The sequence below is a fragment of the Nannobrachium achirus genome (genome assembly GCF_963921795.1).
Source record: "Nannobrachium achirus genome assembly, chromosome: 7".
NCBI classification, from domain to species: domain Eukaryota; kingdom Metazoa; phylum Chordata; class Actinopteri; order Myctophiformes; family Myctophidae; genus Nannobrachium; species Nannobrachium achirus.
The window spans coordinates 63,454,527-63,480,615 of NC_137816.1; the positions used below are offsets into that span (position 1 = coordinate 63,454,527).

Here is a 26,089-nt window from a genome sequence, read left to right on the forward strand (position 1 = left end):
AACGAACCAAAAAAAAACAGATATGAGAGGTTTTGCCCGATAGTATATGATGTGGCCCTCTGAACTAAATGTGGAAATATAGTGGCCCTCTCCATTATCAAAGTTGCCCACCCCTGTGCTAGACGCGTTATTGGAAATGACACCCGAGCTCCAGGCGGAGCCGCTCGATTGTCCACGACACTGCAAGCGGCGCGAAGGCCAGCGGACCTTGGTCCTGCTCTTTGGGGCGAAGAGCACGCGTCGTAGACCTTGTTGGCCGCTTGTTTCTCTCGCAAAACCTGGCAACGCTGTGCGGAAGTAGTGTTTTCCAAACAGAACACCGTTAGCTATTAGCTAACAGCTAGCTGTCAGCAGCAGCAGACCGAGACTATCACTGCAACTAAACATTGATTTATTATTAACCCCGCCTGTAATAATTAATCCTAGGATTTTTTAATTCCTCCGCGGGGGACAATGGGAACCAGAGATGACGAATACGACTATCTGTTCAAAGGTAAAAAAAACAACCCAGAAGAAAAACCCACACCTAAATAAACGGAGAGCCTACGGAGCCGTTTTGTTGTCCCGTTAGCCAGGCTAGCTGGGGTGGCTAATAACGGTTTGTTTTAGTTTTGTTTGCTAGTTAGCATTAGCAGCCTGGCTAGCTGTCAGTTGTATATTTCAACACATTGTACGGGTTATTGTGGCCTCGTGCCTGTCGCCGAATGATGCCAACCATAATAAAATGTAGTAACACCATATATGGAAGCAGTTACTGATGTACAGTTGGGTTAATAGTGATGTTAAACGACCTGGGGTGGCTAAGGTTAGCTGCTGGTTGCTAGCAAGATAACATAAGACACAAGAAAAGAGTCATTTGTAACTTGCTGCTTGTCAAACGGAACGGAACTACAAGCTATGCGTCTGTATGGCTACTGTTGTGATATGGCTCTTTTGTTTTTGACAAACGCATCAGTACGATATGAGGCAGTTAAGTGGTTACTGTAACAGTTAATTGTTTAATTATTTTATTGCCTTCCTGTTCCTAACCTTTATGGTTATTTGGTTTAAACCTGGGAGATATCTATTATTTTCTGTTGACGTTATGATATTTCTTTGTGTTACTGGTGAGCTATTATCTGTTTGTTAATGTATTATTTATTATTTTTGTTTATTATTACAGTCTCGACTTTATGGTTATTTGGTTTAAGGCTGGGAGTATCATTATTGACATTGTGATATTTTTGTTTTGGGAATATTGTTGCTCTTGGGTGGAAACGTTTCCAAAACCTTTAATTTTAAAATGTTTAAAAGTAGAGCAAATAACAGATCTACAAGCTCACACATTGTGTGCGACACTCTTGTATTATCAGGTAGTGGGGCATTCAATGGTATGTGATATGTAAAGAACCATATTTGATTGATTGAGTACTTTATTTGACAGAGATAGGGACAGTCAGATGTTTGGGCTGAAAGGATAACACAAACAAGTCCTGGGGACTTGTTTCCTTTCCATAAATGTTGCCTTGTCTTATAAATAAAGGCTGTATTACAATAATGTAATGCAACTTCTGAACTGACTTCACTATTCTAATTGTTATATATTATAATCCTTTATTCACTTATTTATTATATAGCCTTTACTGATGTCGATTATTAATAAGATATTTAATGAAAGCAATAACTCAGTTGCAATATCAATATTACATTGTTGTCACATTCCTAAGACAAAACATTGATTACAATAATACATTTATCCCCATTGATTCCGGATGCCGGGGACCTGTTGTCAGGGAAGATACCTCTTATCTCTTTTTGTGTTTTTGTCGTAAATGAAGACCCTACTTTATCATATCCAGTGCCACTGTGCCACACAAAAGCATCAAAAGTAGCAGATCCGCAAGCTCAAAACATGGCACGAACTCATGAAGCAACACATTTTAAGCTAATGTAGATCTTCTATTTTCAATTTGAATACCGGAAAGTCAAAGTTTTGGACAATGATCAAAAGTCATTGCTGTAGGACTCGGCGTTCTGGCTGAAAGGAGTGTCTGACCAGACTTTGATGCTTTGAGCTTTAATATTTAAGGCCTGCTGAATTCTAATGCTCATAACAGTCACTCTCAACCATTTTAACGAACTCCAGTTTGATATGCAAGGGATGATTTGTGGGTATTTCATTGCAATTGACACTTGCTTTGGCAATGTAAAACGTATGTTTACTCATGCCAATAAAGCTCCATTGAATTTAATTGAATTGCTTACGGCAGGGTTCCCCAATAGGCGGCCCGCAGGCCATTTGCGGCCCGTGGGGGGCTACTGTCAGGCCCCCACCAACCCCAGTAATAATGGTGGTATAAGACCAGCAACAACACTAGTATATCGTCGTTGTCGGGTGGAAACCTTGTATCTCCAAATGTGTACGTTCTTTCGCAAAGTAAAGCCCTGCTTCATCATTCAAGGCCGTCTCACAAAAGTAGTGAAAACAGCCAATCTACAAGCACACTACGTCTTGCACACCGCAATGATAAATGCAAAACGAACGGTTTTGGACATAAAAGATTTTCACCCGACAACGACGATATCTGAACTGTCGCTGGAGTAGCGTGAACGCCACCGTCGTCCTCTGCAATGTTGTGGCCCTCGGCTTGGTACCCTAGACATGATTCGGCCCTTGGGGAAAACTATTTGGGGAACCCTGGCTTACGGTAATGACAGTATCCCATTTAGGTGCTGCCGTCTGTCTGTCCAGGGCAACACGGTCGCCTCGGAAAACAGCAGGAAGTGTTGATTACATAGAATAAATGTTTGATTACTGCATTGTCTATTTCTCGCTTCAAATGTTTTCAAAAACATTCCTGAGAGAGCAATGTTTGGCTGTAAATGACATTGTGTGTTTGTTTACATGGCTGCTGTGTTGAGTACGGCAGTGCTGCAAATAAGTCTTATCATTATACCCGTATGTACCTGGAACAGGGTTCCCACGGTCATGACATTCCTGGAAATATTTTGGAATTAGAAAAATATTTTTCCAGTACTGGAAAAGTTTTGGAATTGATCAAGGGTCCTGGAAGGTCCTGGAAAAAATAGTTATGCATTGTCTCGAGTTATTGATTTTTTTAATACCTCTGAAATGACAAATTAAACACTGGCCAAATTGTGAAAATAGCCGATCTACATGCTCACAACGCCTCGCAACGCGAGGCGTTGTGAGCATGTAGATCTGCTATTTTCACAATAGAAACGTGTTATACAAAATTCCTCAACTCTTGGTGCTCGTCAGCGTGCCGGGTCCCCAGTTAAAACATGATTATTTCGGGGGTCACAGCCTGAAAAGGTTGAGAATGAGAACCACTGGCATACACTACCTGTCTTTGGGCATTGCGCATAGGAGTAAGCGACTTGTTATTGAGCTGAATTATTGTTATATAGTCCTGGAAATTGGGTTAAATATTCTGGAAAAGTTTTGGAAATGTTTTGGAAATTAATTGGTAAAAATGTGTAAGAACCCTGCTGGAACCACTTGTCTTTAACCATTTTTTTTAATGCTTTAACTATTGAAAAATAGCAGATATACGAGCTCACAGCGAAGCTTGTAGATCTGCTGTTTTTGATAAGGCGTGAATTCCTTTGCAAATCTTTGAATACATATTTTTTTAAAGCAAACATTTGTAACATAATATTTCGAGATGGGGTCGGCGGCCAAATACACATAATTTTAGGGGTCCTTGACATGAAAAAGTTTGAGAACCTAGAAAAAACTTTCTAGCAACACTGCACTCAACACGGTGCTGTGCTGTGAGCTTGTATATCTGCTATTTTTCAATAGCTAAAACGTAAAATAATGGTTAAAATAATAATGCGTAATAATGTGTTTCCGTTCTAAATGGGTTATAGAGCTCAAAGCTCATCAGTCATTATACACAAATAATACACCACTGAATTCAGTGATTGACTGATCAGAATCAAGCATTCAACTAAGCTGTGTAATAAACATTAAAAGGCAGCGGACCCCCATTTGATAGCTTTTATTTTCTCAACCTACACTTCAAAATCCTCACTGTTCATTTAGCTCAGAGATTGTACAAGTTAAGGAACCAAATGGATGGACTGCTGTAGTCGATCCTTTTGGTTCCATTTGTGCACTCCCGAGTTACAGATCCTTAAGCGTCCAATTGGATATTAACTATCAGTCCTTTAACTGGGGACCCTCTGGAGCCACCTCAAGGACCCCTGGCGGTCCCTGCCTTGACCCCAGTGCTGCATACTATACTGTATGACACTACTACTACTTCCTAAAGCTGATAGGGTTTTTTAGTTTAGTTTATTTTGGTACATTTTGTGGAAAGAAAATACACCACATTTCTGATCATCATAATTTTAGGCCCCCTCATTAGACTGTCCTAACGCATAAGGGAACCCTGATTTTTCATTTTTCTTTTTTTTATATATATTTGTTTAATGTTTATTTGATTTGAAAGTGATATATCCCTTTAGGTGTGATTATATTGGTTTGGATATTGGATTATTAGTTCTAAATATCTGTGTCTATGTACTTTAGGGCAGTGGTTCTCAACCTGTGGGTCGGGTCCCCACATTATTTTGGGGGGTCCCCTGATGATTAATGTGCAACATTTATTTATCACTCAACAGTAAACAAACCAATATAAAGTTTAAGTGTAGAGGGTATATGCACATTTCTAAAGTGACAATTTAACTACTTTTTAATACTTCCAAAATGACAAATTAAACATGGGCCAAATTGCCATATATTAGAGGCAGAAATTGTGAAAATAGCAGATCTACATGCTCACAACGCCTGGTAGATCTGCTATTTTCACAATAGAACCGTGTTATACAAAATGTAATGCCTCAACTCTTAGTGCTGTCAGGGTGGTGGGGGGGTCCCCAGTTAAAATATGATTATTTTGGGGGTCACAGCCTGAAAAGGTTGAGAACCACTGCTTTAGGGTGCTGTAATTGCCCAGCTCAATGTCAGTGAAACATTGAGTGTGCCACTGCCCTGTTCTACTGCCCCGCTTACTGTGATAACCTGTGGGTTCCAATGTGCCTGCCTGCGGTGCTGCCAACTAACTTGGCATCATTGTGTGTGTGTGTGTGTGTGTGTGCTTTCACAGTGGTATTGATCGGCGACTCGGGCGTGGGCAAGAGTAACCTGCTGTCGCGTTTCACCCGCAATGAGTTCAACCTGGAGAGCAAAAGCACCATCGGAGTGGAGTTCGCCACGCGCAGCATCCAGGTGGACGGCAAGACGGTGAAGGCTCAGATCTGGGACACTGCCGGACAGGAACGCTACCGCGCCATCACGTCAGCGTGAGTACGCACCCGGAGGAGGGACACTGCTTCTTTAACACATTAACACACTACCGCGCCATCACGTCAGCGTGAGTACGCACCTGGAGGAGGGACACTGCTTCTTAAACACATTAACACACTACCGCGCCATCACGTCAGCGTGAGTACGCACCTGGAGGAGGGACACTGCTTCTTTAACACATTAACACACTACCGCGCCATCACGTCAGCGTGAGTACGCACCTGGAGGAGGGACACTGCTTCTTTAACACATTAACACACTACCGCGCCATCACGTCAGCGTGAGTACGCACCTGGAGGAGGGACACTGCTTCTTAAACACATTAACACACTACCGCGCCATCACGTCAGCGTGAGTACGCACCTGGAGGAGGGACACTGCTTCTTAACACATCGGATGCCCACGTGATCTCTGACGTCTTATTTGCTGGTGCCCATGGCAACGCGTCATTTTACCTACCGGCGAGAGTACTGGCGAGAAAAGTAATCCGAGTAAATGTAATCCGAGTATGTCCTGTTTATTTCACGAAAATATTTTCTTTCAGTCAGGACCGTTTTTTAACATTTCTAAGCCACAGTGTTTGTGTTATGGCATGTAGAAGAGGCTGCCGTTTTGAGAAAAAAATGAAAAAAGGAAGAGAATCCGGAGAAAACAGCATTTTTGTGCAGCCGGTAAACAGGAAGTCAACGAGCCACACAGCACGTCCGGGTGACGTAATTGCGCGCTGCATGTTGGGAAATGGAGTTGTTTCATCACCGCGGTAGCCAAGTTAAGTACAGTAGCTACAGTACAGTATAGTTTACTGTACAACGCGTCAAACGCGTCGTTGGGCACTCGTAAAGATCAAAGAGATTGACGCGTAGACACCACGTGGGCACCCGATGTGTTAAACACATTAAAGGAGAAGTCTGGTCTAAAAGGCTTTCTTACCATGTTTTGTTGTTAATTCGTCTCCAAAAAACTCATCCAGATGTTATTTTATCAAAATAAAATTATTGCCACAGCTCAAAACCCCCCCTGGCAGTGGCTCAGGGGTAGAGTTGCCGTTTTAGAACACGGAGGGTTCCCGAAGGGTTCCCATTCGATCCCGGGCTCCCCCAGAGTTGGCGTCAAGGTGTCCTTGAGCAAGACTCTAAACCAGGGGTCTTCAACAGGGGGTCCGGGACCCCTAGGGGGTCCTCAGCAGGGGTTGACACTAAGGTCTCAGAGGCACTTGCCCGTCGGGCAAGTACAGGTCATGTTCTACTTGCCCTCAGGTCATGGCCACTTGCCCTCATAATCGTGAAATTGCAAATGTTTAAAGCAGAATTAAGCAGTTTTCTGCTGACATAAGCAGGAATCATGCAATTGCTTATTTTTATTTTTTATTTTATTATATTCAGGCGGCTAACAATGCTCCCTAAAAAAATCTAGTCTCTATGGTGCTTCTAGGAGCCGCAGTCTACCTCCAAAACTATTATTTTATCTGTAAGAAGCTCTGTCACTAGCAGCTCATTGGTGCATGAGCCAGCCAACCGGGGCTAAAATGGTCAACCAATCTGAACAAGAACAAGAGGTGGTCCTGATTGGTCTGTTATTTTGGATGGGTGACCCAGTTTAATCGACCAATGACAGAACTTCTCACAGATAGAAATAATAGTTTTGGAGGCAGATTGTAGCCCCAGGAAGTGTCACATACACAACATTTCTTTAGGAAGCATTGTTAGCCGCCTGAATAAAATAAAATTAAAATATTCTTTTAAAATAAGCAATTGCATGATTCCTGCTTATGTCAGCAGAAAACTGCTTATTTCTGCTTTAATTACCGTTCATTTGAACTTATTTGTTACCTTCTACTTGCTGTGATGTTGCTATTTTTTCAATGTAAATGGGTTCTGGGACACACATGTGGTCATTCAAATGGGTCCCCGAAAAATAAGGATGGTTCCCCAATAAAATGTTTTTAAGTGTTGTGAGCTTGTAGATCGGCTATTTTCCCTCATTATTATATTACTTGGCTAATGATTGTTTTTGTAGTGTAGTTTGTTGATTACTTTTTATGAGGTAATGGGCTTTTCTCTTTTCTTTCTTGAGGTATTAAAAATGTCTTAAGTCCTTAAATTATGACTTCACGGTCATCTGGGGAGTGGGGACCCTCCCAAAATCATTTGGGAACCTCTCTGGGGGTCTTGGCCCACAGATTGACAACATTATCTTGATAAGACTGAAGAGGATGTTGTAGAATGTAGATGGAAGTGGAGCAGAGATTGTTGTTTGCGCTAGTGACTGTTTACTTTTTACAAACAGTGATTATCTTTGAATGATTTATACTACTTGTGTCACAACGTGAATAATAACGATCTGAAAATAATGCGTCACGTGTCGGAGCGATGGTGTGCGACTATCTTTGTTGCGTGGGTCGCTGCAAGCAGCAAGAGACCGGCAGCATGCAGGCGATTGCTGCGGGAGACCTTCTCTGGAGAGAAGGAGATTGATCCTGCAAACGGATTCACATTGATGTTTTGCGCGAATGAAACCCACTGATTTATAGTTGCAGCTGGCCAGCTGGGTGCTGCTCATCATGTCTTCAGCTGCATAAAGTGAGCTGGTAGATCAGCTATTTTCAACAGAGCTAGCGCTTGTGTGTGGGGAGGGAGGGACTTGGGGAGAGAGAGAGGAAGACAGACTCTAGTCCTGTTCAAGAATCTAAAGAAGACAGATACAGCATCTCGTTATGTTTCTCAAAATGCGCACCTGTCTGGTAGCAAACTTCACCTGCCCAACCTTTTGTTTTACTTTCCCCGGGCAAGCGGGCAGGCGTTAGCGTTAGGGGTGTAACGATATAGTAACTGCATCGAAATATCGTTTTTAACTTAAAAAATCGAAGTATATCGAAATGAAAACAGCTAAAATCGTTCAAATTTGTGTCGTATCGAATCGGCAGTGCAAAGAATCGATTGTATCGATACTACCTACTTGTGCATTGTATTTTGTATTTTGTAGAAGAAAAATTAAAAGGAGGGGTTTGATTACTTTTCTTTTCCATATAGCTACACTGGTCTATCGATAAATGTGTGTAATCTCTGGGTTCATGTCAAGGTGCAGGTTTGCCAATATACAATGTCCATGTATTTGGCAGATAATCACTGTGTTTACTTATGTATATCCATAATAATACATGTTTCCCTTAAAAACCTGCACTATCCACACCTTTCACACAGATTTAATTTCTTTGCTAAATAGTTACTATATTGATTTTAAATCATTGAATCGAATCGTATCATATCGCCATGAATGAACCAATATCGTCCATGTATCGTATCGTCAACCATGTATCGTGATATGTATCGTATCGCTATTAAAATGTATCGTTACACCCCAGTTAGCGTCAACCCCTGCTCAGAGTTACTACAGGGGGTCCTCCAAATCTTTGTGTGATAGAAACTTTTTTTCTCCTTTTCTATATTCCCCATGCAGGCATGCACTTGAACCCTAGTGTCCATATTATGAGAACTTTAGCCAAAAATGGCAGATCTACAAGCTCACAACGGCGTTGTGAGCATGTAGATCGGCTATTTTCGGCAAAGAGGTTGGTGTAGAGGGGAAAAAGAGCAGACCAAGTACAGAGTGAAAGGTCAAGTTACTGCTAGGTACTGCTTATTGGGCTTACTTTCCCAAATTCCCAAATCCTTTCATATCAAGGACCCCAGATTAACATTTGTCCACAGTCGCAGACCCCCATCTGAAAATATGTGGTGCCAGGGACCTCCACACAGATTTATGTTGTTAAAATGTTTCAAAAATATTCAAATTTCTTTTTTTTTTCTCAATATTTTTTAAATAGCAAATATACAAGCTCACAATGTGTCGCAATGTGACACACTGTGAGCTTGCTGATCTGCTATTTTGAATTGTAAATGTAAAGTAGTATAGCCTAGTTGCTTCTGTTGGGCTTATTTCTTTGGCAAAATCTGGCAACAGACAATTCTGTGTCACTTCCTTACTTTGGAGGAAGTGAAAAGATGTTTTTTGAAGCAGCACACAGAGAAAAACTCTCTAGCGCCCTCTGTAAAAGAAAATGGCAGCCTCCATAGAGAGGGCCAGGAATATGTTGAATATAAATGCACCATTGTACCCCCTTGGTGCAGGTACTACCGCGGGGCGGTGGGAGCTCTCCTGGTCTACGACATCGCCAAGCACCTGACCTACGAGAACGTGGAGCGATGGCTGAAGGAGCTGCGGGACCACGCCGACAGCAACATCGTCATCATGCTGGTGGGCAACAAGAGCGACCTGCGGCACCTCCGGGCCGTGCCCACCGACGAGGCGCGGGCATTCGCCGGTGAGATCATCTGGAACACTGGTTTCCCCAAACGGTGGCTCTTGGCCCACTTGTGGGTCTCGAATAGGGGTGGGCGATATGGAAAAATACAATATCACGATTTTTTCCCAAGCTGTATCACAATACACGATTTTATCACGATTCTTTTCCACGTTGGTTTTTATGGATATTTTTGTCTAAATTGAACTTTACAAGTATGTAACTCTGACAGTATACAAATGAAACCAAATGGACCCTTACGGGTCCATTTGGTTTCATTTGTATACTGTCAGAGTTAAGTATATCTGTGAGCTTGTATATCTGCTATCTGCCTAAATGGGTTAATTTATGGTGTAATGCACAGAAGAAGCTCTGGCAATCATGTTGTGATGGGTGCAGGTTTCTCAATCGCATGCTTCTATGTCATAATTTACACTTGCCTGAAATCTGTGGAATTCAAAATATGTGATAACAACTAAAAAACTGTGCCTGTTGCTGCTCTGCCCTGCAGAAAAGAATGGTTTATCTTTCCTGGAGACGTCGGCCCTGGATTCTACCAACGTTGAGACGGCATTCCAGACTATTCTTACAGGTTTGTGTGCCTTCAAGCACGAAACGGCTTCCATTATTCTCTCTTCTGACTTCCAACTCTGGCCTCACACATTGCAGATAGGCTGTTTTCGGTTATGATTTTAACTCTCCTAAAGCTTATTTTTATTAAACTGCATGGTTTTAAAAAACTCAAACTATAAATCTTCGCTAAAATAGGTGTCACAAATGCTCCGCTGGTCTATGCTGGCCGATCATACCCATCATCACTTTCGAGCCATTCTTATTGTAGTTTTTGTATTCATTTATCGTCTAAACGTTTTTTGCCTCCTGTGCCTCAGCCCTTTGAGTTAGGAGGATGGGGTCAAAATAGCAGATGTAGAGCTGCTATTTTCAAGTATCTGCGGAACCGAGTCACATTAAATGTAATACCTACAACTCATTCTTATGACTTCCTATCTAGCCAAGCTTTATAAACTATATATTTTAAGAGAAAACAATAAAAAATAAAAAAAATACGCGAATATTCGACTTCGGCGAACAACGTTGAATAGTGACTTTGACATTCGAATATTGAAATATTTGAATATTTGGTGAGTGCCCTACTTTCCACTGACCTCCCCCCCCCCCCCCCTCCTCCCCTCCATCAGAGATCTACCGCATCGTCTCCCAGAAGCAGATGTCGGAGCGCCAGGAGAGCGACATGTCGCCCAGCAACAACGTGGTCAACATCCAGGTGCAGCCCACCGAGAACAAACCAAAGATGCAGTGCTGTCAGAACATCTAGCCCCGCCCCCTCCCTCCCTCCTCCCTCCCTCCTCCCTCCCACAGGATCCACAGGTCTTGCCTCCTTCATTCCTTCCTTCATATCCCTTTCTTCTTTTTTTTCTTCTTCTTCCTCCTCTTCTTCTTCTTCCTCCTCTTTTTCTTCTTCTTCTCGTCATCCCCCGGCTCCTCCTCCTCCTCCGCCCTTCAAAAGAAAAGAAGAGAAAACAACAACAATTTGGTGTTCAATAAAAAGAGAAAAGATGACAAAAAGACTGCCTTGGTTGTGCGGGGTTGTGCTGGGGAGAGGAGAGCAAGCCTCCTCGCTTAGTTAGAAGCCTCGATCCCATTTCTGCACCACTGTGTGTCCCCCCCCCCCCCCCTCTCCCTGTCCCCCCCCCGCCCCCAGGTAAAAAAAAATCCGCCAATCGAGGAAGCCGACTGAACGGGCCGGTCCATCAACGACAACAACGACAAAGCTCAGCCACTTCCTGTTTAGGGCGGCATTTCTTATCACTTTAGAAGTCATTATTGTAGAAAGTGCTGACATGTCACAAAAAAAAAAAAAAAGTCTTAATATACGAATGTGGTTTATGTTCCTGTTTCTCTACTCTCTCCCCCCCCCCCCCTATTTTTGTCGCCTGTTGATTTCCTTCCTCGTTTCTTTTCTTTTTTTTAAATCAACCTCTTCTCTATATTGTATCATATATTTACTAGTAGGTATATATGAATTAAAAAGCACACCGAAGATGCTCTGAAGTGTATTCCTATATACAAGCTTATCGCCTCCCCTTTTTAAGGCCCATTTATGCTCGGCCGCTACGACGGGTGTCGCGCGCCGGAAATATACATCTACAAGCTCGCAACGGGTCCGCCTCTGTGCTGTTTATATGCTTGTAGATCAGATATGTTCGGCTCGCGACAACGCTTGTATGGCAGAGCATAAATGAAGCGTTAGGCTACGAGTAGCTCCCCCCTCTTTAGTGCAATGTACTGTTTTTTGGAAACCATTTGGATGTAATTGAGCACCGTGTAGGAATGTGCTCCGTCGCCGTAGTCTAATATGATAGATCTGAATGCTGTGAATATAAAGTGCTAGCTAAAACATTGAAACATTTGCATTAACTGAGCTTCAAAAATTTGCGTCATGAAAAAAAAAAAAAATGATGTAAACTAGCATGCAGCGAGCGGCTTTGTTAACGTCACTTTGTTTACAAGTGGGTGACAAGTTCAGGCCAGCTTTGCATGTTTTTTTTTTATTTCGTTTTTTTGTTTTAGTTTTATGATGGCACTCTGCAGTATTGTTGCATGTTTTTAATCCGGTGAAAGATTCCAATCTGGAACGGACTAGACTAGAGAACACTACCGTTTGCCAACAGGGTGATTTGAATGTGTAGAACCATCGACATGCCAACGAAAACCCAACATAATAGCCACCTTTCTGTTAACAAATATCCCGCCTTTCTGGTAACAATCGTCCTCATTTTGGTCGGGGAAACCCTCTCCTGTTAGCGCTTGTGTTGACAAACCTTTTATTGAACGTCGCCCGCCGCTCCAGCGTTTGACCGAGTGTGTTTGTACGAGCACGGCTGTGTACGCCTCACGGCAACAACAGCTGCAGCCACCGACCGGTGCTGTCGAGCAGCCTTGAAATGAATGGACAGGGATTTAACATTGTTCCTCCAGTTCATATAGCTTAATCAAATTAACTCATCAAAGGCACTGCTCATTTCACACTGGGTGTGATTTAAAAAAAATAAAAATGTTAAGGCATTTTGCTTCACCAAGCTCTACTGTTCCATGTTACCTTTATGCATACGTTGTTTTTGTTTTCTTTTAGTGCAAACACGCGACGATGACTATGCAGAAGATGGCAACCGTCTGTATAGCAAATGTTGTAGGGGTTTTTGTTTAGAGAGCGGTTCACATAGCGATGTATTTCCCACAGGACATTCCTATGATTTTTTACATACAATCAAACATGTTCCTTTTTCTTTTTAATTAAGCAATCGTTCTTTTCACAAGAGATTCATACGTGGGACACGACGAGGGCCTGAGAAAACGAGCAAAATGGCAAATGTAGAGGTTGAGTCATGTGGACTTCCTGAGCGTGAAGTCCTGCACTGAGCATCGTTTTCCCTCATCGATGTGAACCTACTTGTTTTTTGTAGTCTAGGTTTATATGATAAAACTGGACTTCTTCTCATTAGATGTTAGATCAGTGGTTCTCAAAGCGTTTTATGAGTTTCAGGGACTCCATTTGGGTGCGACCCTGAGGGTCCCACTCCCTGAACCCCACTTTTTAAGAACCACTGGATTATATAACGACATTAGTAACGTTGTTTTAGATGTAAAAAAATATATATACATTTCCACTCTCCTAGATGGACGACATTAGTTCACACATCACACCTTTTTTTTTGTTCCTTCTGGCTCTGCTCTACCAAGCTGTCTCTTCTTATAATTCATCCATCGCGCAACTGCGTCGCTCGTCGTATCACGGTTAGCTTGAAAACGCGTGTATTTTCAGCGAGCGGAAGTATAAATCGGGGCTTCAGTCAGTCGCCGCATTCCTCGTGTGAGTTCTCTCTGTGCTCAGCCGTTGCAAAAAAGACAACAAAAAAAGAATACCCCCCCCCCACTAACGTACTTAACTTGCTAGATTCTTTTCACAGTGCCTACTTCACAACTCATCCCATTCTGAGAACTTCACTGGCTAAACGTAGTCGATTAGTTAGACGTACAAAACGACAGCCACGGGGCAGCGAACAGACCTGGGTCACTCACGACCACGTAACGCCTATGTACACCGAGCTGCCTCTTGACTTAAACACAACGCATGGCTTCCCCCCCCAACCCCAACCCCAACCCCTAAAACTCTGTCATCATTATGCCTTATGTAGTTCCACAAAGCCACGGTCATTTATTTTCATGCAGTCTGCTAGCGGTGAGGGATAGCCAGCTAGGATGACACACTAATTAGTAGTCTAATCGGTAGGCTGATAACTTGTGACCACCAGCGAAGTCCTTGAGGTATGGCTGACGACTAGTCTACACTCCCGTCACGGGTGGGCGTGGCTTGCCGAAAGGAACGGGTCTTCAAGCCGATGCGACGCGTTGGCGTTGGCATCTTGAAGGTCTGCTCTTTTCGGCAAGGCCGTGCTAATAGAGCGACGGTATAGATTAAGCTTTAAAGCCTTGCTAACAAACTATTATTCCAGTCCCTGAGTGTGTTCCGTTGAACTTCCAGGTTCTACTATATCTCTCACACACATACACACACACACACACGCACGCACGCACGCACACACACACACACACACACACACACACACACCGATTTCTCAGAGCGGCAACCATAACTGCGGTGTCAAGCAGCACCGCTTCGCACAGCGACGCGCCGACACCGCAGCTACACGGCAGCGCTCTGGAAAAAGGTCTATACACACACACACATACAGTATATACTGTACATATATATTTAAAAAACAAAACAAGGCCTGAACGTCAATGTGTGCGTATGTGTTTGGAGGCAGAAGATGGGTAGCTTTTTTCTCAGTGTGTGAGCCTTGCTGGCCATGCCAATGGCGTTCTCTTAACAGACGGCATTACCAGCCTGCGCTCCCGCCGACACACTGGCTAGCAGTCTCTGGACACGTAGAGAGAGGAGTGATCTTTTTTATTTTATTTTATATTTTAAATGTGTTTTTAATGGATTAAGATCATTTCTCATATACCTCCATTATCTTGTTTTTTTTTTATTGTTTTAATTTGTCTTTTTCTTTTTTTTACTATATTGAAATATGCTGTCATTATAACCGACTGTAATTCCAGTGTAAAGATGTAAGAGTGGAAAAGATGTCATTTCAAAGAACTTGGAAGGCTGAATGTGAGGGGGGAGTTTTATGTTTTGTACAGATTGATGAATTGTACAATTGTGTCTCTATCTTAAGTTATCAGTTGATCTTAATAAAGCGCACCAGTCATAAACCTTCACATGTTGCTTAGTTTTTACCCTTCCACAATAATGGAAGTCAATCTTCTGAATGGTAATGTTTCTGAATGGAGATGTGTAACCACACGATCCATATCCATCAGTTCAGTTTAGTTAGTGTGGGCAACCAGACTAACAGTACTTGTCCGACTTTCTTTCAGAAAGAGTGCAGAAGAGTGCTGCCCTGTAGTTGTGCAATCATTATTGTGTGCCGGTGTCAGACGCTGTGCATTCTGCTTGCTTTACCTGCTATTGTACTAACTACTGTAAATGCTCTTGCAGATACATATGTCACTTGTCATTATTATGTCAACCACATCATACTTTAATAGTTTTATATATCTAAACAGTATATAAAATTGGCAAATAGTTACACAATTTACCTTTAATAATAATACATTTTATTTATAATGCATTTTCCAATCAAAGATTCTCAAAGTGCTACATTGCAGAATAAAAATATAATTAATAATCAAGAACTTTAGTAGGGTTTGGCATCAGACACATAATCAGTACTCAATAACATTAGCAGAGTTTAAAAGCAGAAAAATCAACAAACAAAACAAAACAGTAAAAATAGCTGATCATTTGCATGCGAAGGCCTTCCTAAATAACATTCCTTTAACATCTCGTCTTCACTCAGTCCCTCCAGCATATGAGTGTGTGTGTGTGTGTGTGTGTGTGTGTGTGTGTGTGTGTGTGTGTGTGTGTGTGTGTGTGTGTGTGTGTGTGTGTGTGTGTGTGTGTGTGTGTGTGTGTGTGTGTGTGTGTGTGTGTGTGTGTGTGTGTGTGTGTGTGTGTGTGTGTGTGTGTGTGTGTGTGTGTGTGTGTGTGTGGTACATCCCTTATTATTTAAGTCGGCCATCGTCTGTATGATGTGGTTGAAGTAATGAATTCATAATTGCAGTGCAGCCGAATATAATAATCTATTTGACACTTCCAATATGATCAAGTGACATAACTTGCATCAGCGACTCTTTGTATCTACCAGAGCATTTATTTAGTACAATAGCGAGCTGTTTCCACCGCAACAATAGTCTGACACCGCAGTCAGGATTGCACCACCTACAGGGCAGCGCTCTGTGGATTTGTCTATAGCCTCTAATGCAGCCTGACGGCAAGTTGCGGGTTCGATTCCCGAGCCCGACGACCTTTGCTGCATGTCACCTCTCTCTCACCCCGTTTCCTGTCTCTCGCTATTGTATCAAAGTCAGAAAGACAACCCCCCCCAAAAAAGAATATTATGGGGGGTCATTTATTTATATTGATAAATAACAAATGAATCAATCAAATTGTATTCAGATAGAAATACAAATGGCATCTATTTCACAAATGGAGATTGGAACAACAAGGAATAAAACATCTACAGACAAAGGCTTTTACATGACCATACTGGCATGCCATAAAAGATGCATTTTAGGAAGTGGGCCATAAAATCTGCCACGATTGGCCCATGCAGGGCTGGACTTTGGACATGTTCTGGTGGTGGTGAGTGGCAAAAGCAGGGGACCGAATAGATCCCTGGGGCGGGCCAGTCAGTTGAAGTAAAGTGGTTAATGATCACAAGGACACATTTGGAAATAAACTTAACCTTTATTTGTATTTTTTTTTAAGACATGGTGATGTGATTCTTCCCCCACTACAACATGATCATCAGGTATTATGATTATACTTGGAGGATGTTTATTTTCAAGCCACACCCACCTGTTCATGAAGTATACCTGGTACTTAGGTGGGTGGTGACCCAGCTGAAGTTAGCCACACCCACAGCTGTTGCTGTGTGGTCTTTTGACTCAGAGACTTTCAGGAAGAAACCAAAAATACACAGGGAAGACATATTTGCAAATTATAACCACACCTGGGGATCTATTAGAGTAACATTAACTCCATAGACACATAGAAAACAGAAAAAGTACATAACTATGGCACCACCTGTTTTTATCCCACGATTTTGTATCCCATTCACCCGGTGCCAATGCCTAAACTGTATTCCTGGGCGCCCCCTGTGGGAATCAAACCCGGGACCTTTTAGCTGTGGAGCGACATTGCTACCCATTGTGCCACCATGCCCATATTTGTCTTTATTTTTAACATAACTTTTAATAGATCTCATAAATCTGACGGGTATAAAAATCACATGTGGGAACAACTCAATTAATAAACAATTATTATTAGTATTACAAATTTTAGCTATTTTTTTTACAACAGGTTTATTGGACATATGTATTATTGATATTTACAACAGCAGGTTTCATTTATGATAAAAGGCTGAGAGTTGTTCTAAAAGCCCAAACCTGGTGTGTTGGCTCCACCTGCTGGCTCGTGTGTATATGTGAGGAGGTGTGTGTTTACTTGGAGCATTTTGTCACAGTAATTATGTGGGTGTTTAAAAGTGTTAGTTCAGATCTTTGACATACAGATGAGCCATTTCAGTAGTTCACACATCTTGTCATTGGCAAGACAGTAGATTTCCAGTGGATTGGCAGAACATTGAGCTTGTAGATCACCTATTTTTGCTATTATTATGACCACCTCTGACGTACATATCTATAGTGATAATATGGCCATACCTAAAAGTAGATGTCATTAAAAGTAAAAAAAAAAAAAAAAGTAAAGATCATGTGTAGCACATGCGTGCATTTTAATATCAAAAGTACAGCCTATCAAACAAAAAACGTAATGTTTGATGACGTACGTCGACTCTGCTTAATAATACAGGACAGAATGATTGTCAGGTGCCTGTCTGTGTCAACTACTTGAACTTCAACAACTCCCTGTTGAAGGCCATTTTTGGGGTGTAAAAATCTATTAGATGCTTTAGAGAAGAGCAGAGTGCTAAAAACCACCAGGTGAAAAAAAAACATGATTCTGCCGGAGTCTGTCTTTATCTACCTATAATGAAGGTGGAGTCTGTTTGTCAAAGGGAATGGAGTGGTTTCTTGCCACTGGTGGATTACTGCAAAAATACGCCCCATTCTCCATAAAAAAAAATCAAACCTCGGTTCGAAGTGAAGCGGTGAACTTTTATTCTATGTGTTCTAGAGTTATGAACTCTGTGATCTATACATCTATACAGTTATGGACTCTGTGATCTATTCATTCTTTATATATTCTGAATTCTACATTCTTTATTCTGAATGAATATATAAAGAATGGAGGGCCAAATTATCATGTGAAGCTTGACCAATCTTCAAAGTATCCATTCATCAGACCGGGAGGGACACTACACACATATTCTGGACGTACAGGACAGATAAAACCTGTTCATTCTGAACTGAAATGGCCATATATGGACATGGGACTTTTTGAAAAAGCCTATTCTTTCTGGACTGATATTCTGGACGTACGGGACAGAAAAAAGTACCTATTCATTCTGGACTGGAGTGACCATATATGGACATGAGGTGACATACATTGTGTTTTTGAAAAACCCTGTTCATTCTGGACTGAGATCACCATATATGGTAATTAAACGGACATTCTGTTTTTGAAAAAGCCTGTTCATTCTGGACTGAAATTACCATATATTCATTCATTGGAAGCGGTTTTCACCGCTTCAATAAAAATAAAGAAGAAAATGTGAAGGCAAAACAGGGAAATAAACTTGTGGAAAAAATGCATTTGCAGGACATTTTCAGGAAAAAAGCAGTAAATCCCGACGACTTGAAACACATCTGTAAAGCTGTAGGACAGGGGTTTTCAAAGTGGGTGACGGGGCACCCTGGGGTGCCGTGACGGCAGTCCAGGGGTGCCTCGAGATCATTGATAATATTTGGAATTTATTTGGACACTTGAAAAAATATTTAGTATAATTTTAAACTTGAAGTACAAAGTTATTTTCAGTCAGTTCTAACCAAAAATGGCTATTATCTCAACGTTTTCCTTGCAACATAATCACTAAAATATCATCACTGTCGGGCAGAAACCTTAAGTTTCAATGTATGTCTTTTGGTAAAGCAAAGCTCTGCTTCATCATACAAGACTGTCGCACAAAACTAGTGAAAACAGCCGATCTACGTGTGCTTGTAGATCTGCTGTTTTCACTAGTTTAGTACATTTTATAGATGAAAACGAAGATTATTGCCAGAGTCTCGTGGTCAGAGTTCTGGTCTGTTTCTGATGAATATGAATAAGTAGTTCAGGTGATTTGGCGGGGCCCGGCGTGGCCCACTCATTAAAGTTCCCCAAAACAAGTGCTTTGCAGTAAGCTTATCAGAACAAAGCTAGCACTATAGTAGGTCAACCATACAAATGACGCTAGTTTTGTGGATTAATCTATTTTTAATGAGTGTACCAGAAATGTAATATAAAACGCTCTCAGAGAAAGCACACTCAGAGAATCACTGTAGCCATAGTGAGGTCACAGCAACAGGAGAGGAAGTGGCCCTTGGTGACTGAACTTCAAATGAAAAAAATGAAAAAAAACCACTAATTCTACATGTTACATCATATATGTTGCAACAATCACATGACATTGAATGAAACAAGCAGTCAATGAACAGATCAAATTATTCAGACAGTGGATATACATTGTTTTCATTAGAACACATGATCTGATGGTTAAATATTCACTAACAATAATTTCAGATAAAGTGGTGTCAAAACCTCTGCTAGAGGAGTGGTAATAGGCACACGTGCATTTAGCCTGAGAAACACACTTTCCTTTAAAAACAAAGAGTATCATGAACAATACATTGTAATCTAGAAAATACCGTTTTCTCTCCCATGATTAATTAAACAAGAACTTAACAAATAATAGAACAATTAAAATCAGTTTCTCTGACACAGTGGTACATTTAGATTCATTAAAAAAATTACATAGCCTACATGTCTGCCTGGTAAGGGATCTATCCTGCTTTCAGAACCTCTTGAAGCAAGGGAGCGTTCCAACTTTGTAGATGTAGAACAAAGGATGAGCAAACCCTGACATCACAGCTATTGTAAATGTGATGGATTTAGCAACTTGGATGGAAACTGTCAGATTAGTTAAGAGATCAGTAAGATGGCACATTATAGTTACTACCATTAATATCAAGCTGATCAGAATAATTTTAAAAGCCCTTCTCTTCATGGTGTTTCCCTCCCCACTGTCCCTCTGTCCTTCTCCTGGTCCAGGCTGTTTCAGAGCTCTGAGGACCGAGAAGCAGCAGAAAGACTGCACAGAAATGCACACAATGTCAAAGCCCAGAGAGATGTAACACACCACTGTTACTGACCAAAACATAAATGAGCTGAATGCGAGCACCACCAGCCAGACAACACAGCAACAGGCCACCCTGTACCGAAGAGCTTTGTACCTGAGAAATACCACAGGGTGAACCACCGCTATGTAACGCTCCACACAGATACAACACTGGAATAATGGAAAAGAGAAATAGTAAAAACAAGCAAAAACAAAGATTGCAATACAGCCCAACATATTGTTGTTTGTGAAGAGTTCTGCTATGTAAAAGACAGAGGCCAGGGAAGAGATGATCATGGAAACAGTCAGGTTGAGATAAAAGAACTCTGAGGCTATCGTCCCACCAGCTCCACGCAGTATCAGCCACACAACGTAGCTGTTGATGGGGAGACCCAGGATGATGTTGATAGAGTTGGTAGCAGTAAATAGTGCCAGACAGGTGTCAGATATGACGGGGATGGAGGTGTTGGTGCCATTTCCCTGTGTGTCAATCATCTTAAGGTGTGTGTCCTGCAGCAGGTTCAGAAGAGAAAAGGATTTGAGGGCAGTTAACTGAATGTATCCATGTTACAAAACCTCAACATTCTAGTCTGAAAACAACAATTCTAGTGAACAATGAACACAAGGTTAAGGTGATCTCACGTTTTGGATGCCAGCAGAGAGTCTCAGATCTCTGAGTCGGGTGTTTTGGTGAAGTCTCTTCTTCAGATGGTCACTGTCTTCCTGATAGCAAATCCTCCAAATGATGAACTCTCTACTTCACCTCCTCTAACCATTCCCTTCCCTCCTCACTGTACTGCTTGTTGTACTGTATGAGCATTGTCACCTTTCTTTTGATGGGTTTTCCATGGAAATGTACAGTAAAATGAATCACTCGGTCACTATGCAAACTTTGCCTTTGGTTGGATTACCTTGGGCAACCACCATGTGACGATAATTTGTTTATCACATCACAGGTGATATCACAGGTGACATCACCTATGTAAAAGTCCATATGGGTATCCCTTTTATGATGAAGATCCCTGATGTCATTGATATATATATACACATCACGGCTCAGATAGGCATCTCCATGTATGGGCATAAACTATATTGTATGTGGATACATATCTATCTATAAATGCGAGAAGTCTCTGCGTGTCTGTCTGCGTGTATGTAATCCGCGTATCTCGAGAACCGTTCGCCCCACCGGCTTCAGATTCGGCACGCGCGTTCTCCGCCGCGGCGCGGAGTGCAGTGCCCGGCCTCGACCCGACCCGACGCGCGTTTTTTCCGAAACGGCGCAAAACGTTCGGAATCTCCTTATGCGGAGCTGATTGTTGATTGTTGACATCAGGCTGTTCCGGAGGAAATCGGCGCAAGCGCTGACTCATTGTGACATCATTTCATAAAAGGCTCTGACATCGCGTACGCAACATGAGTCAACACAAAATGCCATGGTTATGTATCTCCATATATGTCTCCATATGGGCTACATATATGGGCATATGGGCACTGCTGACTCATCAAACAGATGGTCAAAGATCTCCATATATGGGCATAAAATGGACGCAGACAGACAGATACAGATATCTCCATATATGGGCATAAATGGACACAGGCAAACAGATGTTCAAAACGGGTCCTATGACAACAGGTATAATGAGGTTTGCATTAAAGGGGGAACCGGCACTGTGTCTGCAACACAGTTGGAGGCACAGACAGATACTCCATATATGGGCATAAAATGGACGCAGATAGACAGATATCTCCATATATGGGCATAAAATGGACCCAGAACTATAACTGCAGTGATCTCCATATATGGACATAAAATGGACGCCGACAGACAGACAGACAGATACAGATATCTCCATATATGGGCATAAATGGACACAGGCAGACAGATGGTCAAACAGATATCTCCATTTATGGGCATAAATGGACACAGGCAAACAGATGTTCAAAACGGGTCCTATGACAACAGGTATAATGAGGTTTGCATTAAAGGGGGAACCGGCACTGTGTCTGCAACACAGTTGGAGGCACAGACAGATACTCCATATATGGGCATAAAATGGACGCAGATAGACAGATATCTCCATATATGGGCATAAAATGGACCCAGAACTATAACTGCAACACAGTTGGAGGCACAGACAGATACTCCATATATGGGCATAAAATGGACGCAGATAGACAGATATCTCCATATATGGGCATAAAATGGACACAGAACTATAACTGCAGTGATCTCCATATATGGACATAAAATGGACGCCGACAGACAGACAGACAGATACAGATATCTCCATATATGGGCATACATGGACACAGGCAGACAGATGGTCAAACAGATATCTCCATATATGGGCATAAATGGACACAGGCAAACAGATGTTCAAAACGGGTCCTATGACAACAGGTATAATGAGGTTTGCATTAAAGGGGGAACCGGCACTGTGTCTGCAACACAGTTGGAGGCACAGACAGATACTCCATATATGGGCATAAAATGGACGCAGATAGACAGATATCTCCATATATGGGCATAAAATGGACCCAGAACTATAACTGCAGTGATCTCCATATATGGACATAAAATGGACGCCGACAGACAGACAGACAGATACAGATATCTCCATATATGGGCATAAATGGACACAGGCAGACAGATGGTCAAAACGGGTCCTATGAAAACAGGTATAATGGGGTTTGCATTAAAGGACGGGGCATTCATTCCCTATTTACATTGTTCCGAGTTGGCCAGGTCACCGACTAGACGCTGGGCCGCCCGAAGCTTCTAGTTATTATTAATAAAGGGTGAAATTAAATAAAAAGTCCATATATGGTCATTCCCAGAAACAAAATCCCTTTTATGCCCATATATGGAGATTCCTGATTTCATCAATCCCAGGCCTTAACTGGCTCAAGATCCTGCTTTACTCTGATTTACAGTCCACCCTACCTTCCCCGAAAACGTTAATATTAAGAACATATGTATATGGATATATATTAATAAAGGATAAAATAAATAAAATGTCCATATACAGTATGGGCATTCCCAGATGATGCCCTGTTGGGGTACCCCCTTATGCCCACATATGGAGATCCCCAGGCATCAAACCCAGCCCCTAACTTGCCAAGGCCCTGCTTGGCTTTACTAATTAACAAAGGTTTTATCCCATATATGGAGATCCCTGTCCCAATGTCATCAATATTAAGGACATATCTGGGAATGCCCATATTTGGTAATGCCCATATATGGGCATGTTTTGACATAACAATGTTGACTATCATGCAGGGGTCTCCATATATGGGTAACTGGTCCGATATACATCACTGGCCAGATGGCCAAGAATTGGCGCGACCTCGCCCTGTCGCATGTCGCCCCTGAGGCGTCTTACTAGTATTCCATACTGATTGGCTTCATACATCTGGGGGAGGGGCCTATACTTCTTAGAAAGTAAGGTAAAGGCCTACCCTCTATAGAGCAGTGATTCTTAATCTTTTCAAGACGTGACGCCAAAACATAATCATATTTGAACTGGGGACCCCCCACTCTGACAAGCACTTGGAATTGCATGGAGTTTCCTCGGTTCCACAGATTAATATTGTGAAAAGATCAGATCTACACCTTGCGTTGAGAGGTGTTGTGAGCTTGTGTATCGGCTATTTTAGCCCATTTAGACCTGGTTCTATATATATACGTTGTTATACCTTTGAAGCCGAGAGCCACCTCTGTTTATATTATGTAATATGTATACAATGGGAAGATCAGACTAATGTTTCTATGTTGATAATCAGTGTTGGGTAACGCGCGTTAGTAATATAACGCATATTACCAGTAAGACTCCGTAATCGGGAGATAAGCGACCGTTGGTCACTTATCTCCACAAATAGGCCAAAAGTTTGTTTTACCAATTATTACACTCACACAAATGTGAACATTTACATCAACAAATCCCAAGTACTGGTTTTTAGGGGTGCTGAGTGTGGCGCAGCAGCGTGTCATGCATTTTCTGCAGGGCCTTGTCACACCTTTGCCCTGCTCATATCTCCGCATCAGTATGACATCACACTGCTGACATCAGTATGACATCACACCGTACACAAATGACCCTTATATAAGACCGGCATTATCTACCGACAGATTAGTAACAAGATGTCAAAATCGTTGAAGGTTGAATCTCCAGATATGGAGATAACCAACACATCCCTCCATATATGGTGTGATGTCATACTGATGTCAGCAGTGTGATGTCATACTGATGCGGAGATATGAGCAGGGCAAAGGTGTGACGTGTGACGTGTGACCGACGGACGGACGGCCGGTGGAGGTTTTGATACCAGTAAGACTCCCTAATCGGGAGATAAGCGACCGTTGGTCGCTTATCACCACAATCTGTCGGTAGATAATGCCGGTCTTATATAAGGGTCATTTGTGTACGGTGTGATGTCATACTGATGTCAGCAGTGTGATGTCATACTGATGTCAGCAGCTATGTCTCTATATATGGAGTTATATGTTATTCGTGTCCAAATATGGGGCTTGTGAGGTCAGACTTAGTGAGATTCGTCGGTTATCTCCATATATGGAGGGATGTGTTGGTTATCTCCATATCTGGAGATTCAACCTTCAACGTGTAACTATGGCTACCTAACGACTAGCCACATGACGTGAAGGTGAGTGAGGGTCTTTGTAACAGCCACCCCCAGATTTCCCGTGGAAATCTGTACAATATCGAGAAGGCCCGAACGGAAACTCTTAGTCAACTGGCCACCCTTTTTTTACCTTAGCAACCAACTGTTTACCATAGCAACCATGGTTTTTTACCCTAGCAACCAACTGTTTACCCTACTAACCAACTGTTTACCATAGCAACCATGTTTTTTACCTTAGCAACCAACTGTTTACCCTAGCAACCAACTGTTTACCACAGCAACCATGTTTATTTTACCCTAGCAACCAACTGTTTACCCTAGCAACCAATTGTTTACCATAGCAACCATGTTTTCTTACCCTAGCAACCAACTGTTTACCCTAGCAACCAACTGTTTATAGCAACCATGTGTTTTACCTTAGCAACCAACTGGTTACCATAGCAACCACTGTTTTAGACCACTGTTTCTTGCCGGTCTTATATAAAGGTCATTTGTGTACGGTGTGATGTCATACTGATGTCAGCAGTGTGATGTCATACTGATGCGGAGATATGAGCAGGGCAAAGGTGTGACGTGTGACCGACGGACGGACGGCCGGTGGAGGTTTTGATACTAAACTGCGACCTGACGGCCGCAACTAAACTGCGACCTGGCGGTCGCAACTAATATATTACCGAAATGCGGTAATGACTAATATAACGCCCTACTAAAAAAAACATCGGTAATATAATGCAGTAATGATAACTTATTTACTGCATTACTTTCCGCGTTACCAACCAGGTCCCGTCGTCCCGTTTTGAGCCAATATGGTACGGATTTTTGTCGTGAGATCCATACCTCCTGTGCCTAAGCTTTCAGCCTTCTCTCAAGTTTTGTTTCTGCTGCGCTGCTGCTGCCCCGCACAGAACGGCACTGATACGCAGGGACGTGCAGAGAATTTTAGAGAGGCAGGGGCTGACATTTCTAAAAGGGCCTTTTGGTGTACAATGAATGCAGCCTTCAGCCTCTAAAGGCTCTAACCGAGTCCAGGTTGAAGAGCTATTCACTTCACCTTGGTGTAGTTTTCTAGCTATCACCTAAATATACATAACAAAGCCTAGGTGATAGCTAGGAAACTATAAAGCTGTGAAGTGAATAGCTCTTCGCCCTGGACTCTGATAGAGGCTTTCAGTTATGGTATGGAAAGAGGGCATTTGCATATCTTTTACCATAGTAAAACAAATGCATTCATGGTGTGAAGAGGGCACTTTTTAGAGATGGATAAAGGGGCAGGGGCTCAAGCCCCCTTTGATGTCTATGCGTGCACATGCCTGAGCCACACACTGTGTGGTGGAGTGC

The 26,089-nt window shown here is 42.2% G+C and overlaps 1 protein-coding gene across 1 annotated transcript; it reads left to right on the plus strand.

Moving 5' to 3' along the window:
- The first annotated feature begins 345 nt into the window (after positions 1–345).
- On the plus strand, positions 346–14,927 carry LOC308288169 (ras-related protein Rab-11A). Its single transcript, XM_080729519.1, has 5 exons — positions 346–493; positions 5,118–5,313; positions 9,445–9,638; positions 10,129–10,209; positions 10,817–14,927. Exons 1-5 carry the CDS (start codon positions 454–456, stop codon positions 10,951–10,953), a joined length of 648 nt encoding a protein of 215 aa, XP_080585645.1. The 5' UTR covers positions 346–453; the 3' UTR covers positions 10,954–14,927.
- Positions 14,928–26,089: the final 11,162 nt, after the last annotated feature.